Below are 18,084 nucleotides of genomic sequence, written 5' to 3'. Positions count from 1 at the left end.
AATAATTTAATAAAATACCTAACAAAATCCTAAACTCACAAAAAAATCTGGAAAAATAAAAAAATTATAGAAAAATTATCTCTTATGGTGGCTGCATGATGGTGGTGACAGGAGGTGGCAGTGACGACAACAAGGTAAGAACCTCCGACGGGAATGGACACCAACGGCGGCGGTGGTGGCAACAGTGAGGATGACGTACAGGAGCGGAGACGGCGACAACTCCAGGTGGTGGCGACGGCGGCGGCTTCAATGGAGTAGTACAGAGAGAGGAGAGACAAGAGAGAGGAGAAGAGAAAAGAGAGTTCGCATAAGTGAGGGGGAAGGTATTTGTCGTTTCCTAAATTGACGCGTTTCACTAAAACCTGTTACTGTCAGACAATTTTGCTGGAAAAATCGACAGTAAAATTAACGCTAATAAAATAAAATTTTGTGCCACTATTTATCGTTGGATTTAGTAACGAAATTTCTAATCCAACGGTAATTTTTTTTAGGTATGAATTTTCGCTCATAACTACCGATAACGTCCGACGGTAAATCTGACGGTATTCAGCGCTTTTCTTGTAGTGGTTGGAGCAGGACCTAACGAGAGGTGCATTTTATTTAACAACTTTTGCAACCAGATGGTGTCAGCCATAACATCAACTAAGGCCCGAAACTCGGCCTTTGAACTCGATCGAGAAACTGCTGCTTGCTTGCGACTCAACCAACATAGTAGATTGGTTCCAAGAAAGACATAGTATCCTATGGTCGACCTCGGATCATCCAAATCGGCAGCCCAATCCAAATCATTGAAGGCAATGATTCTGAATTCATAATTTTTGTGTATCTGAAGACCCATTTTTGAAGTACCAGCTAGATAGTGCATATCTGTTTGACGGCCTTCCAATGCTGAACATAGGGTAAATGCATATATTGCAACTTTATTCACTGCATAGGTGATGTCTGGCTGCGTCATTGTGACATATTGGAGTCTGCCAACTATTGATTGGTATAGTAAAGGATTGTCAAGTAGAGTGTCCTCAGCTGTTGTGAGCTTTAAGCTACTTATTATTGGGGTCAGAGCTGGCTTGGCATCAGAGAACTTTGCTCTCTTCAAGAGATCTTTGGTATACTTGGTCTACATTAGTGTCAAGGACTGATCTTTATGTTTTATAGCTTCAATTCCTAAAAAAAAAATCATTTCTCTAAGATCATTCAAAGTGAACACATCATTAAGTTGTTGAATTAGCTCATGGATTTCAGCAGCATTAGTGTTGGTGACCAGTATATCATCAACATAGTTAGAAGATAAATTGTAGAACTGGAGTAGTGATGCACAAACAAGCACATGGCAGAGATAGTGCTGGAGAAGCCAAACTTATTTAAAGTTCCACTGAGCTTGAGAAACCAAGCACAAGGGGCCTGCTTGAGGCCGTACAGAGCCTTTTCCTGATTGCAAATAAGCCCAGTCCCAAGCATGTAGCCGTCAGGTTGAACCATATGCACTGTCTCAAACAAATTTCCGTTAAGAAAGGAGTTGTTGAAGTCAAATTGGTGCACTTTCCAGCCAAATTTCATAGCCACAAAGAGCACTGTCCGAATAGTGGCGGGCTTGGCAACTGGACTTAAGACTTGATCATAGTCTAGCTCTTCTCGTTGATGAAATTCCTTTGCAACAAGTCTTGCTTTGTATTTTTGAACCTTCCCATCAGGTTGTCACTTCACCCGAAAGATCCATTTGCAACTTATTGCCTCATGCTCCGCTATAGCTAGGACTAGATTCCATGTTTTGTTCTTGAGGAGTACTGCAAATTCCTCATCCATAGCAGCCTTCCAGTGTGGTGAAGTGAGTGCTTAAGCCACTGTCATGGGCTCCTGTTGTGTGAGATCAAGAACTTGTTCTTGCAGAAGTGAGGCAAACACTCTTGGTTTGAAGATGTCTGCCTTGCTCCAGGTTGTCATAGAGTGCATTTTTCTTGTTGCATCTTGTATAACAACTTTAGAGTTCTCAGCTAACCCTGCAATACATGAAGAAAATACAGAAGTAGAGAGGAATAAGTCAATATTAGCAGGTAATGAACAATTATTAACATAATTAATATTGGCAGGATATACAAATTTTTCTTGGGTTTGTGACTGATTCGGGCATGTCTCTAGGGGTGTGGATGACTCAACAGTTAATGGATTAAAAGCTTATGTTTAAGTGATAGGTGTTATGTCTTGGACTATTGTGATTGGGAGAGGTGAGGTGAGTGGTACTGGAGCTCTAGAATAGTATGATAGTGGAGGTTGAGTTGTCTTGATTGGAGTTATGGTGATAGTTGTAAGGTTTGGAAGATGAGTTACAAAGCTGTGTGGAGGTTTTGGATCACTGATTTTGATGAACATGGATTGGTAAGGGAACTCAGTTTTGTCAAACACCACATGCCTAGATATGTACAACTTTTCACTTTTGTCCAGGCACTTATATCCCTTGTGATGAGACGAATATCCAAGAAAAGGCACTTTTCAGACTTGAAGCTGAACTTGTGAGGTTGGTAGTATCTTAGTTAGGGAAAGTAAGCACACCCAAATGTTCTAAGGAACTTGTAATTAGGTTCTTTATGGTGAAGTAACTCAAATGGAAACTTTCGAGAGGTGATTTGGGAAGGCAATTGGTTGATGAAATGATTTGTTGTCAAGAAGGCCTCATCCCAAAACTTGAGTGGCATGGCTGTCTGAGCTAGAAGTGCAAGCCCAGTCTCTGTAACATGTCTGTGTTTACATTCTGCTGGTGTGTGTAAGGATAGCTTAGTTTTTGAGCTATTCCATTTTGAAGAAGAAACTGCATGAATTTTTGGGAGAGAAATTCTTTTGCATTATTATTGATTTGGAGGGTTTTGAGCTTGTTTCTAGTTCAATTTTCCATCATTTGCTTGTATTGAGTAAAGGCTTGATAAACCTGTGCCTTGTTTCGTAGTAAGTAAATACTTGTGAACCTGGTTGCTGCATCAATGAATGAAATATAGTATCTAAAGCCTGAGTTATAGACGATAAGAGCTGATCCCCATACATCCGAATACACAAGCTCCAAAGAGTTCTATAAACTATACTTGAAAAATTAGAAAATGAAAAGTTATGATGCTTTCCTTGACAATAAGCATTACACTATAATTTAATCACCAAACTTAACTATTCATTAACTTTGCTAATATCAACATTACATAATTCCATTATTATCTTTACAACCTTGGCTGTTGGATATCTCAGCCTTCTATGCCATACATCATACAAATCTACAAAACTACATGTATCAGCTGCACTAACTTCAATATCTCTATTATTGCCACTAGAATTACTATCATTTTGATGCTCAACATCAGAAACAAGAACTTCTACAACTTTATTTATTTCACTTGAGCTACTAGTATCTTGGTTCTCAACATCAGAATCTCTGTGTTTTACAACTATACTATTCTTTAAATCAGCGACATTAGAAGTGCTTACAATGCAATCCGAAGCTCTTGAACTTTGTGAGTTTTGAGTAGGCACTTTATCAAGACTAGTTTTTGCGTGCAGTTTATTGATGCAACCTTCATAATGATACCAATGTTATCAAAATGGTAGAGTCCTCCCCTAAGAGAGCCTCGGAGTAGTGTTTCCCTGGTCACCTGAGATTTCACAAAGCAGTCAAAGGGATGTAATTCAAAAAATACATGGTTGTCACGGACAAATTTGGCTACACTAACAAGGTTCTTAGTTATTAAAAGGTTCAAAGAGCAGGTTTAACCATTTGAAACAGGATAAGGGATGAGACTTAGAAAATAAAACAGATTTACCAATACCTCTTATGTTCATACCTTGTCCATTACCTGCGAATACCTGATTTAAGCCTTCATAATTTGAGCTTGTGATGAGGTTGTTGCTGTTAAACGTGAGGTGGTGAGAAGAATCGATATCCAAGTACTAGGCTCGATCTGTTAGAGGAGTTGAAGGTATAGCAGCAGCAAGGAGAGCTCTAGCTTGTTGTTCCTGTTGTGACTGTGGTTGATGGAAGGAAGTGGGGGAGGTACTGGTGAGTGTGAGGTTGTGCCTTGTGAATTCAGATTGAAGAAGTTTTGGTTGAATATATGGTAGCATTCCCAAACTGTGTGACCGAGCCTTCCGCATAGTTGACACTGGATACGAGCTTTATAAAAGTTAGATCTACCTCTATAGAAGGTAGATCTACCACCTCTGAAACCTCTTCGTCTAAATCTGCCTTTAAAATTCTAACCTCTTGCTTGATAGGCTTGTTGTTCCTGATAGTTTTATTGTTGTCCTTGACAAACCATTGCTAGATTTGCCTTAGACTCGGTCTTTTGTGACAAATTCACCTGAATAGCTCTTAATTCCACTTTCTTGAACCACTCAACTATTTCTTCTTGACTCACAAGTAGTACCTCCACTTCACTTTCAGTGATAGTTTAAGCTCTTGATGAGATTATTGTGATGAATGCACTATATTCCTCAGTGAGGCCTTATGTTACTGCTTCTATAAATTTTTCGTTGGAGAATGGCACTCTTAACGCTGAAAGAGCGTTGGATATCTTCTTTATTTTTGTCAAGTATTCAGAAACTGACCTTTACAACTATAATATTTTCACTTGCATCTTTAATTGCTTGGCCTTTGACTTCATTCTTTTAGCAAAATAATCATCTAATTTGTAACAGATCTCACAAGCAAATTCACAATCCACTAATAGTGAAACCTGGATCTATTGAGGCAAAGAACCACGACACGAGAAATTGATCATCTGCTCCCATTGTAGAAACTCTTTTGTTTCAATTTCAGCAAGCCTGTGTTTATCAGATTCATATTGCACTGAAATTTTTCTTGCATTGAGGTGATATTTGAGACCATTCGACTTCACAAATGCTAGGACTTAGCACTTTCATGGTACAAAGTTGTTCTCATCTAATTTGAACGAGACGGTGTTAATCGCTACTCTGGAGTTCGCATGCACAACTAAAGAATTTGAGTTTGCAGCGGCTAAATTCAGATTTGTAGCATCCATGAATCAGAACCACAGCTCTGATACCATAAAAGATACTAGGAACTTGGTGAAGTGTGGTTAAAAGAAAGGGAAAAGCTAAGAGAGGGAAGAAACTAGAAAAGAGAAAATTGAGTCATAGAAAATTAGAAAAAATGAGGTGTATTTCACTTATTACACTAAGATCAATTATATTTATACACATGTGAATGAGGTTTATGATTAGTGGGTGACTCTAACGGGTATAATAGTTCAGTTAATAGATTAACTAACTAACTTGTGCCAATTCACTAATTATTACTAATAATATCTAACTGTTTTGTATCTTCTGTTGCATTATGTCTAACAAATAATTTTTGTACACGAACCAACTCATTATTCTATCTATGTAAGTTGGTTTAACAATACAAGTAATTGATATTAATGTTGTTTATAGAAAAAGACACACAAGGTTAAACATTAAAAAAATGATCGAGTAATCTAAGTGATAGTCTCTTGGAATGATCTCTAATAATAAGCAAAGTAAGGTATAACATTTTTTTGAACGAGGAAGACTAGCAAATGAATTACTAATCAGATAGAGTATGTAGTAATAGAGTATGCATGAGTAGGTGTATTTAAGTTATTTTATGTTTCTTTGATAAGCTCCACATTATTGTGTTGTGTTATTTTATTAAAAAAATATAATATTTTCTAAGGGAAATTTTATGCGGTCATCAGTATTTTATAATTTTGGTTATTATTTAACTATTATAAATATAAAATTATTATTTATATGTTTGTAAAATCTAAAAAATATGAGTGTAAATTATATTAATTTATGTGTATAAATTTAAATAAATATAGATGTAAATTATTATATATTTTTTGTGTGCAAACACTTATAAGTATGGGTGCAAATTATTATCGTCAAGTGCTGGTCCAAAATCATGTGTACAAACTCTGTAAAATATAAGTTAAATTGTATTGATTTATGTGTACAAACTTTAGTAAATATAGCTACAAATTATATATTTCTTGTGTGTAAATACTTACAAATTATTACAGACCAAATAATGGCTAAAAATAATAAATTTCAATGGTCCTCCAACATTCTTCAATTTTTAATTCACTTTTTGTTTACTATATTTGATGAAATTATTAAATATATAATTAATTTTTTATTTATATTTAACAATATTAACTTTTAAAATACATAATTTTATAGTATATATAACATCGTAATCGTCATAACAAAAAAGTTTACATATAAATTTACTAAATAAGTTAACATTTTAGAAAAGTGCTTTTATGACAAAATTATACTAATATAATACATATTGAATTTAATTTTAATGTATTATTAATAAATAATTTTTTTGTGAATTGTATAAATTAGATTTATACATATATCTAATTAGGTATCATCATATTAGTAAAAATATCTGCCTTTTACATTCATCGCATACATGATTTTCAAAAGAAAAAACAAATATAATTAGAGATTTTATAAAATATTTTACACTGTAAATATATCAAAATTAAACTCATACATATTTATTTCGGCGATAATATAAGTAATTACATATACATGCGTTTTTGTAACTAAGTCTAACCAAATTGGCACAAACTCAAAAAAAATGCATGCAGATCTCACTATTTCTCCTTTACTATTTATGTAGCACAAAAATTTTTTGTTGGAGAGCACAAAAACTTATTGATATAGAAAAAAATTTTACACGTGGCACAAAAATGTTTGCACATAGCATACAAACTTATTTATATAGTATAAAAATTTTTGCACATAGCACCTAAATTTTTATGAATGTATTTTGTTAGTTGGCTGAGTCATTATTCTGCATATATGGTCCTTCAAAAATTTTTTGTACTGTGCACTAAAATTTTTTTGCCATGACTAATATATCTGTGTTACATACCAAAATTTATGTGCCGTACATATTTTGTTAGTTTGGTGTCAATATTTTAGGATGTGGTTCTTCAAAAATTTTTATGCTAGACATCAAATTTTTTGTGCTATGCATCAAAATTTCAGTGTTGACATCAAAATTTATGTACTCTAGTTTTTTGAACATATATATGAGAAGAAGAAGATGATGAAGAAGATGGCGACAACGACGATGGTGATAATGAAGGAGAATGAGGAGGAAAAAGAAAGAGGAGAAGAAATTAAACAAGAGAAGAATTGAAGACAATAACAAGTTGCTGAAGAAGAAGCAAGAAGAAGAAGAAGTCGTTGAAGAAGCGTGTGTGAATACCAAGAGAACTTAGTTGGACTTAATTCAAAAAAGACTTGGTCATCTAGCTTTATTGAATTAATAAAGAGGAAATTATCAATTATGCCCCCAATTTTTAGAAGACTAACAATAATACCCTCAACTTTTGTTAATAAAAATTATACCCTCCAAATATTTAAAAATACTACAAATCTGCTCAACGGTAAAAAAAACCCTTCTTCAATAAATAGAGCTTGGTAATGTGGCAAATAAAAATCTAACATGGGATCCGTTTAGGGTTACAATCCCATTTCAGTCCAATATTCCAAATTCATGAAACCATAATTACCCAATTTAAATTGAATGACCAAATTAACCTTATATAGGGAAAGATCTTATTTGACCCTAACTACACTCAACGTACAAAACTAAATAGTCTTTTTGTATTCTTCTCTTCCTATTTTTCTCTATTTTTCTCTTCGTCTTCTTCTCTTCAAATTGATAACGTCGCATGCAGGCTCATCACCTTTCGCTGATGTTTGGCATTGAAGAGGAAAGGTTGTGAGATTTAGGTTATACTAGGTATAATGAGGTGTACTGGTTGAAGCCAGGGATGGATTTAACTAAAGGGTTAAGGGTGATGAAAATGAATTCTGATGTGGTTAAGATGTGTGATGTTGCATTGAATAATGGAAACAAGGTCCACCTATATTTTGGGCATCCATTAATGCCGAACGAAAGTATGTTGATCAGGTTCTAGTTTCTGTAGGTGTACTGTGGTGTGTGTAAGTGTGGCCTAGGATTGGAGCCTGTCTAATTCATCCGACCAAAAAATAAAAAGAGGCTGGTCCAATGCATGTAGGGCCTGATGTTGAAGAAGTAGAGGGATTTCCTTTAAGAAATCAGGAAGAACAGCATGAGTCTCCCCCAGTATGAGGAGGATGAACCAGTGTTGAGTAACAATAGGAATGAGGAGCAATGACAAAAATAAGGGGTTTATTGAGGTACAACCTAATCCAAGTCAAACATCAACAACTATCACCAATGAGTTCCCCAATTTAGGAGACAATAATGCTACATAAGTTAAAGCTCAAAAGGGAAAATCTAACCTTGAAGAAGTTGAGGGCAGTGGAATGAGACATAGGAAGTTAACATTCAAGACCCAAACCATCTGGTTGAGCAGATCCTGCACCACAGAACAATAGTGATGCACATACAGGTTAGTAGTTTAAATATTGTATGATGTGAAAAGTAATAATAACTTTTGTATTTTATTTACAAGTCGACACATAATGATGCAGAAAAATAATTCCACTCTTTTTATGTGCTCCATCATCATCATTTGATCTCCATATAGCATCTCAGCATGAACTCTACTATATCTTCCTTTTAAACTTCCACTTGCATTGCCTATTGGTGTTCTATTCGCAGAGCATTCCTCCGATCCACACCAACTACATCGTCATCAGTTTCATCCATCCATTGAAAGTAACGACACTCAACATTCTTCTTCTGTCCAGCACAAAAGCCAACCATGAATATATGATTCTCGATAATGGAGATCAAATAAAGCAGTAAATTCATACATACCTTTCAAAGAGGACACATGAAAAACTATCTCTCCGAATTTGTCGTCATCTTCAACTTTAACACTACCACATGAAGACGGTTGAAGCACGTCCCATTGTAGGGCTCACTTCCATATTTTTTGAACCCTTTGTAGCTATTATTTTTCATTTATTGACTCCTCCGATTTAAAATGGCCCACTACAAGAAAAAAGGCCTGTCGGCACACTTTTTTCTTGCCACGCTTTTAAAGCGTGCCAAAAAGTGGTATATGGCCACGCTTTTGCGAGGGTGGCCACTGATTTGTGATTTGGCCACACTTTTTTTTGCCAGCCATAGAAGAAAATTGGCACACTTTTATGAGGGTGTCCGCTTACTTTAAATTTGGCCACGCTTTTTTATTGCCATGCTTGAAAAGCGTGGCGATAGAGGGAAATCGGCACGCTTTTGAAGCGTGGCAAAATAGTTTCGTTATCATTACATTTTTAAAGCGTGGCCCTTTCCTCTAAATCTTTCGGCACGCTTTATAAGCGTGGCCACAAAGTTCCAAAAAAAAAAAAGATTCCACCCTCTTAATTCGAAACAAACAGTTTTACACAAAACCCCCTAACAACACTTCTTCCTTTCTTCGAAACACACCCTCTTCTGTGAAACAATGCCTTCAAAAGTGAAAACCCTAACACAGAGCTTATCACCCTAATGGTGGCGGCGCTCTTCACTTAACATAGAGCTCATCGCCGGTGCTCTCACTCTCTCCCCCAATAACCTCGTTCCAACCCTCTCTAGCAACCCCTCCGTAGGTGCCACCTCTGCCGGTGTTCCCTACGTCGGTGCTCCTTCCGTCTCTCCTGTAAACACCTATCCCTCCTTCGGCGGTGACTCACTCTGGTAAGGCCTCCCTCGGCGCTCACTCTCTATCGCAAACTCTCTGTCGACGCTCACTCTCTCTCGCAAACCCTCAATCGTCACTCCTCCCTCCATGGTTCAGCACCCGCCGCCGTCTCCATCTCCCTCACTCGTCGTACCTCCGTCAGCCACGTTCAGCGTTCGCAGCACCGTGGTAAATTTTTTTCTAAACTTCTTGACATTTGGTTCTGTTCTGCTGCAGCTGTGGTAGTGCTCAGCTGCTGCTATGTGATGCTAAACTGCTACTGCTTTGCCTGTTCTGTTATTCTAGTTTTTCTACATCAACTAGCAGTAGGTTAATCTTTTCATACTTTAAGCATTCACTGTTAGGATTTTGATTTTGTTTAATTTTTATTGATTGATATTGATGGTTTAAGTTAATTGTTCCTTTGTTATGTGTGTGGTTTAAGATCTGAGTTGTTAAATTACTCTTATGAAAGAGGATTGAAACTTGTTAAATGAAGTAAAATTTGTGTTTAGATTTGTTCTTGCCCCAAGAAACTCTGCTTGTGATAAGTCGTTTTAATTAATAACTCTGCTTAGCGACAATGTGTTTTGAAAGAGCAGGGGACTCCTACTGGGAGAAAAAGTCTAAGGCTGCTGGTCTTAGGGCAACTGCAAACCATTTGTGTGATTTGAATCCTGAGGATAGGCACGAAATTCTTAGGCAAGCTGCTGAAATTTTTGAAGGAATAGGAATAATTAATATTGCAGCTCAATGTTTTTCAGATTTGGGGGATCATGAAAAAGCTGGTATAAATTTAAAGTTTAGCTTCTATATCTATGCTTGTCATATGTTATTAGTTACTTCTCCACATTTTTTCCTCTTCTCTTTTATTTTAGTTATTAGTTATTTCTATTCAGCTGGGAAATGACATTCATTTTATTTTATTGTGTTGTCATCCCAGGAAAGCATTTCAAACAAAGAGGAATGGTTCTCCCATTTCAACCTCTTTCCATGGCTTTCAGCAATATCAATTACTATGTGGATGTCCCTTTGATGCGTAAAAAGAAATCCCCCATGGCACCCAAAAAAGTATTCTTTATTTTTCTGGCAGGCTAAAAGATATCAATTATTTCTTCAGGAATTGAAACAACAAGGGATACAAGAAGAAAGGCTGCAGCTGCTTGTTAATGTTACTGGAGCTTTTAGGCCTGGAGTGTTGACAGCATTGGTTGGAGTAAGCGGGGCTGGAAAACCACGCTAATGGATGTCTTGGCTGGAAGAAAAACTGGAGGTGTTGTGAAGGTAAAGATTTTCTCCTTTCATTTTTTATTATCGTTATTATTTAAAAAAATGAATGCGGAATATGCTGGAAAAATCGGCATGTTATCTTGATGAATATGTAATATTTTGCAAGAATTAACATCTTTTTGTTTGAAGTCTAACCCCTACTATTTTTTTTACTAAGTCAGAACCTTCATGCTTGGTGATGCAAGTTTCAAGTAGTGTAAACTTAGATTATCCTTTGAGTAGTTGTAGGCATAAAACTCCTCTAATCCCTTGGCATGTTATTCTTCGATCCCATTCATAATATTGAGTGCTCTTGGTTAGAGTAGATTAATCACCAAAAAGATATAAAGTGAAAGAGAGAATGACATAGAAGTAGAATCTCAAACTAATTCTCAATAAAGAAAAAGTAGAGATCACAAATCGATCTAAACCAATTCAATTGTATATTTTTTTGCAACAATATAAATCAAACAACAACAAACAACAACAAAGTCTTGTCCCACTAAGTGGGGTCGGCTACATGAATCAAACGACGCCATTGTGCTCTGTCATGTATCATGTCTACAGAGAGACCGTTTACATGTAGATCTCGTTTGACCACCTCATGGATGGTCTTCTTAGGTCTTCCTCTGCCTTTCGCCCTTTGTCCATCTTCCATCTCATCCACCCTCCTGACTGGATGTTCTATTGGTCTTCTTCTCACATGTCCAAACCACCTGAGACGCGATTCAACTATCTTTTCCACAATGGGTGCTACTCCAACTCTCTCCCTTATATCTTCATTCCTTATTTTATTCAATCGCGTATGACCACTCATCCATCTCAACATCTTCATCTCTGCCACACTCAGCTTATGTTCGTGCTCCCTTTTAGCCGCCCAACACTCTGTACCATACAGCATAGCCGGTCTTATAGCGGTGCAATAGAATTTACCTTTAAGTTTTAAAGGCACTTTTTTGTCGCATATAAAACCAGATGCACTCCGCCATTTTGACCAACCTGCTTGGATCCTATGATTTACATCCTGTTCAATCTCTCCATTGTCCTATATGATGCACCCAAGATACTTAAAACTTTTAACTTTTCATAGGGTGTTTTCTCCAATCTTCACCTTTATATTGGGGTTTTCCCTTCTCAGACTGAACTTACATTCCATATATTCTGTCTTGCTACGGCTTATGCGAAGATCATACACTTCTAGAGCTTCTCTCTATAACTCCAACTTCTTATTTAGGTCTTCCCTTGACTCTCCCATAAGGACGATATCATCGGCAAAAAGCATTCACCATGGCACAGGCTCTTGGATGTGCTCTGTGAGTACTTCCAAGACTAATGTGAAAAGGTATGGACTTAAGAATGATCCCTGGTGTAATCCTATACCAATAGAGAATTCCTCTGTCACACCACCTTGAGTCTTCACACTAGTTGTGGCCCTATCATACATGTCTTTAATTGCCCGAATATATGCGATCCTTACTCTCTTCTTTTCTAAAACCTTCCATAAGACCTCCCTTGGTACCCTATCATACACTTTTTCCAGATCAATAAACACCATATGTAGATCCCTTTTATTACTACGATGCCTCTCCATCATCCTTCTTAATAGGTATATCGCTTCAGTGGTAGATCTGCCTGGCATAAATCCAAATTAGTTCTCTGTTACTTGTGTCTCTTTTCTCAACTTCCGTTCTATCACTCTTTCCCATAACTTCATAGTATGACTCATAAGCTTAATCCCTCTATAGTTTCTGCAACTTTGTATATCTTCCTTATTCTTGTAGATAGGTACCAAGGTGCTCTTTCTCCACTCATCAGGTATCTTCTTTGACTTTAAAATCTCATTAAAAAGCATGGTTAACCAGTTGATGCCTTTTTCTCCAAGACCCTTCCAAACCTCAATCGGGATATTATCAGGTCCTACTGCCCTGCCATTTTTCATCTGCTTTAGAGCATCTTTTACCTCGAAGTCTCGAATCCTTCGATAGTAGTCAAAGTTTTGATCTTCTTCCCTTGTGCATAATCGACCAAGGCTCGGAAGAGTCTTCTGTCCCTCATTAAATAACTCGTAGAAGTAGCTCTTCCACCTTTCATTAATCTTCTCCTCTTGAGCCAACACCTCTCCATCCTTATCCTTTATGCACTTAACCTGATCCAAATCTCTCGTTCTTCTTTTCTGGCTCTTTGCGATTCTATATATACCTTTTTCTCCTTCTTTCGTGCCCAAAGACTGGTAGAGACCCTCATATGCTCTTGTTCTTGCTTCACTTACAGCCACTTTTGTCTCTTTCTTAGCCGCCTTATATTTTTTCAGTTATCTGCATTGCGGCATAAAGACCACTCTTTAAAGCATTCCCTTTTTATCCTTATCTTTTCTTGTATACTCGCATTCCACCACCAGGACTCCTTGTCTTTTGGTCATATTCCTTTAGATTCACCAAAACTTTCTTTTGCTGTTCTTCTAATAACTTCTGCCATCTCCCTCCACATCTCTTCCGCGCTTCCATTTCCATCCCACTTTGCCTCTTCTCCTACCCGTCTTAGGAAGCTTCTTTGTTCGTCACCTTTCAACCGCCACCACCTCGTCCTTGGGTTCTTCGTATGATGTCTTTTCCTCAACTTTTGCTCAATGCGAAAATCCATGACGAGCACCCTATGTTGTGTTGTCAAACTCTCTCCCGGGATAATTTTACAGTTAATGCAAAATTTCCGGTCGACTCTCCTCAACAAGAAGAAGTCAATTTGAGAGCTTGTCATGCCACTCTTATAGGTTATAAGATGTTCGTCTCTCTTTTTAAAACATGTATTTGCGATGAGAAGATCAAAGGTTGAGGAAAAGTCCAAAATAGTTTTACCCTCGGCATTGATCACCCCGAAACCATGGCCTTCGTGAATACTCCCATATCCAGTCACTTCTCTCCCAACATGGCCATTTAAATCTCCTCCTAAGAAAATCTTATCTCCCAAAGGTATGCCTTGAACCAAACTCTCTAGATCCTCCCAAAACCTTATCTTGTGTTGTTCGTCCGAACCCACTTGCGGTGCATAGGCGCTAATCACATGGAAAGAACCTCCCTCCACCACAAGTTTGATAGAGATGATCCGATCTCCCACCCTCTTGACATCCACTACGTCCTTCTTCCACTGTTTATCCACAATTATTCCAACCCCATTCCTATTCTTCACCTTTCCTGTATACCAAAGTTTGAAACCAGAAGTATCCAACTCTCTAGCCTTTGCACCAACCCATTTCGTTTCTTGTAGGCACATAATGTTAATCTTCCTCCTTGTCATGGTGTCCACCACCTCCATAGACTTTCCTGTTAGAGTGCCTATGTTCCATGTCCCAAATCTCAACCTTCTGTCGCTTCGACCTTTACCTTTTACTTTGTGAACTAGCTTATTTACCCTCGTCCGTTCACGAAAACGCGAGAACCCTTGCTCATTTAACACTACATCTGGGCACCGATGCAGCGGCTCTTGCTTTGACACCGTACTCGAGCCATACGGCGCGTTGCTTCCGGGCAACGACCTAGCTTTAGCGCAATAATATCTTTGATTCATGTCATGGGGGTTCGGCTATATTTTTATATTGGTTGCCGAAGACCTAACACAACCCTCCTCCTTTATCCGGACTTGGAACCGGCTATGTACCGTAAGTGTAACATAGGCGGAGTTTGCAACAATATAAATCACTTCTGTTATTTAAATAAGTGCAGCCGCTCTGCTGGCCGTGCCGGGAAACCTGCAGTTAGATGGACTGAGGTTCACACATTTTCTTAGCTGATGAATTTTTGTTTCTAATATCGTTTCTTTCTTTATTAATCTTTTATTTTCGGAGAGATTTCAGATACAAAGCTGGTTTGAGGATAGGCTCCAAGACTTACCAGATGACCCTAATAATGAATTGATGATTCCCGAAGACCCTGAATGTAATAAGGAAGGTGAGCTCTCTTGAATGCCTAAGGTTCTTAGCGTAGCTTGTGCTTGTGCTTTGCTCGAGCAGTGACTATCACTGCTGCTTAAGTATGCTGTAGCCAATGTAGTTTCTGTTAAGATATTTTTTTTTACTATTTTATTGCTTTAAAATGTCTCATAAAAAACTAAAATTTGGTTAGTTGCAGTGGAAATGGATTGTGACTTAAAGCAAGCTTTAACTAAAATGTTAGTGATTTGAACACTGGATTTCTTTGCTTTAGGGAAGACTTTGTCTGATAATTATGACTATTCAGTTCTATTCCGTTCTGTTCTATTCTGACATTTGTTGCCTAAGTTTGAAGATATTGTTTGTTTGTTTCTTGATCCTCACTTCTGTTTCCCTTCATTTTTTGATTTAATGTATTCAGTTGCTTTCCTTTGCATACTTTGTCTTTTGAATATATTCTCTGCTCTCTCTTTAATTGAATGGTTCTATTTTAAGTTTTTTGAAACCACAAATTGCTTTATCCTTTTTTGTTATTTTGTGCTCTTTCTAATTGGAATTTAGTTAACTAACTAAGCACATTTTTCTCTTCTTGTTTAGTTCAAAATATTGTCTCTTCTATTGTTCAGTTAATCATTACTTTTACTATGCCTTGTTTGGATTATTAATCAGTTTCTTAAAGCAATCATAGAACAAATTTCCACAACAGAAATTTGAACAAGGTTCTTTTGTTGCTCATGTTTTCTAAGGTTTCATTCACATAGGGCTGTAACTTGTAACAACACCTTTCTATGGTTCCACCAATTCTTGAAAAGATACAATAACAAGGGGCCAACCCAACTACTTTGACTCATTACATATGCCCTCTCTTCATAGGGTACCCTACTTCTCCATCTACATACCTTTAATTACTAAAAATTATTAAAAAAAAAGAGATAGAGATTGATACCCTAAGCCTAAGGGGTGTTTTGGGTTGGAGTTGCAGTGGAATAATATCTTGTGCTTCATCTAAGAGTGGAATCAGAGATTCTGCAGCTTCATTTATTCCTTTTTATACTATTTTAATATTTTTTTTAATTTGCCTTTCATAAATCACTTGTCATAGTAAATTATATATAATGTAGGGACTTATAGGTTTAACTCTATTTGAATTAACTACCATCTTCATTTTTGTTACAGCTTCTAATGATGTTTCATTAACAAGTTCAGGTCAATGCAACTCTCATGGGGTTTCTAGCTGAGATAATTCAAGCAAAAGCAAATTGAGGGATCTCCTCGACAGCTCGGAATACGTGCTTACCTTTGATTTCAGTCTTGTTATCACAGATCATAGTCTTGTTACACCCATTTTTTTTTTCACAAAGCTTGACTTAGCAGTAAGAGGAGGGTAACTTATTGCTATAGCCTATAATCTCCTAATTAGTCCTAATTAAGTTCTTGTAATGAACTAACAAAGTTTTTTTTATATACTCTAGTTGTACAATTCAAGGTAGGAAACTAGTTTCTGATCATTGCTTCCATTTGGTGACAGGTCCTGACAGAAGGGTCTTCTTGCCAGAGGGTCTGATCTCTTGGACCGATCCGAGATCCCACCATACTTGAATGGAAAAGTGCCCGGAGAGTATGTGGATTCTTCTCTAGCTAGTCCCCTTTGAATCACAAACATTGTGAAACTTTGACTTGTTTTGCTTAATTTTTCTTTGATATTTGTTGATGCGGCTATGGTTATGATCCTTTTGATCTCAGCAAGATGCCAGAGGACTTTGCCAAGTATGTCTTAACACTTTTTTTCAAACTTGATATATATCCTTTTGGTCACATTAATTTACGAACTGCTTTTAATACATTTATTATTTGAAGTATACTGGTTAATCCCTTTTTTCTGATGTTAAATTGCTCTCTAGTATGCTTGGTAAGTAAATTCACTTTATTGAATGGGAATGATCATCTTTCTTGTTCCAGAATTGGTTTCAAGTAGAAAATGATTGTATATATGCATGCATTAAGAGATGAACAAAGAACTATATCTCTGTTCTCTCCTGGTTTAAGTGAATGCTCATTAGTTCAGGAGCTTGTGTTGGAAAATTTACTCGTAATTAATGAAACTGAGCTTATATTTATGCAGTATAATTGAATGGTTTTGCAGGATTCTGGCTGAAGTTGAAAACCTTGCTGCTAATTGTAATGAGATTGACCTTAAGGAATTTGATGTAGTACCTCTAACGTTTAGCTCAAGGAATTATCTTTTGTAGGTAAAAAAGTTCATAAATGTTCCAGAAACAATTATGTATGATCTAAGGGAAGGAAGTTTAAGAGGGCTAGAGGAAGGAGGAACAGCAAAAAAAATAGAATTTAAGTTGTATTGTTTCTATATTTTTTTTTCAGTTTTTAGTTTTGGAATTTGAAATTGAGATTTATTTTGTATTTGAGTATTAGTTTTTTAATGTATAAAACAATTATCGCAAAAATTATGTCACTAATTATTGTTTGATTTATCTTGTACTAAAAATTGCATACTATATTTGTAGGTTTGGTAATAAAAAAAGATTGAAAATTTATATTTTGCAGCGGTGAAGGTAAAATAAAGAAAAAAGATTTTTTTTTTAAAAAATCTTACAAGGCTATTGCCACGCTTTTAAAGCGTGGCCATCTTACAAGGTTATTGCCACGCTTTTAAAGCGTGGCCATATCACTGGCTATCGCCACGCTTTAAAAAGTGTAGCCATCTCTTTTTCTATTGGCACGCTTTTAAAGAGTACCCAAAACAAACATTCTGGGACGTTTTAAAAGCGTGGCGATATGTACACTTTTTGGTACGCTTTTTAAGCGTACTTGTAGGTTAAGACCTATGGCCACGCTTTTTAAGTGTGGCAAGAAATGAAAGCGTGCCAACAAAAAAAGCGTGCCAATAGATCCACAAAAACGTGGCGATAGAGCGACCAGCACGCTGGCAGATGTGACCCTTTCAAAAGTGTGCCGATAACTCAAAAAGCATGGCGAAAAGCTATCGGCACACTTTTTTGTACTTTTTGGCACGCTTTTAAAGCGTGGCAGAAAGCTTATTTTCTTGTGACATTCCTCTGTTTTGACACGCATAACAATGGTGTTGCCTTAGAATTTTGATTTTAGGTGAAATTGGAGAACAATAGAGAAATCTCATATTCAAATAAAGAAGAAAACATTTTTCTTTGTCACGTTAAATTTTCATTTGCTACCTCACCAAATTTCGTTTAACGAGAGGAGTTTTCCTTACCA

The 18,084-nt window shown here is 36.7% G+C and overlaps 1 protein-coding gene across 1 annotated transcript; it reads right to left on the bottom strand.

Moving 5' to 3' along the window:
• Positions 1–511: 511 nt before the first annotated feature.
• On the bottom strand, positions 512–955 carry LOC112786263 (uncharacterized mitochondrial protein AtMg00810-like). Its single transcript, XM_025829660.1, has one exon. It carries the CDS (start codon positions 953–955, stop codon positions 512–514), a length of 444 nt encoding a protein of 147 aa, XP_025685445.1.
• Positions 956–18,084: the final 17,129 nt, after the last annotated feature.

The sequence above is a fragment of the Arachis hypogaea genome, chromosome 20, assembly GCF_003086295.3.
Source record: "Arachis hypogaea cultivar Tifrunner chromosome 20, arahy.Tifrunner.gnm2.J5K5, whole genome shotgun sequence".
NCBI classification, from domain to species: Eukaryota; Viridiplantae; Streptophyta; class Magnoliopsida; order Fabales; family Fabaceae; genus Arachis; species Arachis hypogaea.
Note: the sequence above shows the minus strand (reverse complement) of the source record. Positions and strands in the feature narration are given on the sequence as shown.

Bases quoted from the DNA above. Each gene is read 5' to 3' on its own strand.
- LOC112786263 (XM_025829660.1), bottom strand. From the start codon at position 955: ATGACGCAGCCAGACATCACCTATGCAGTGAATAAAGTTGCAATATAT.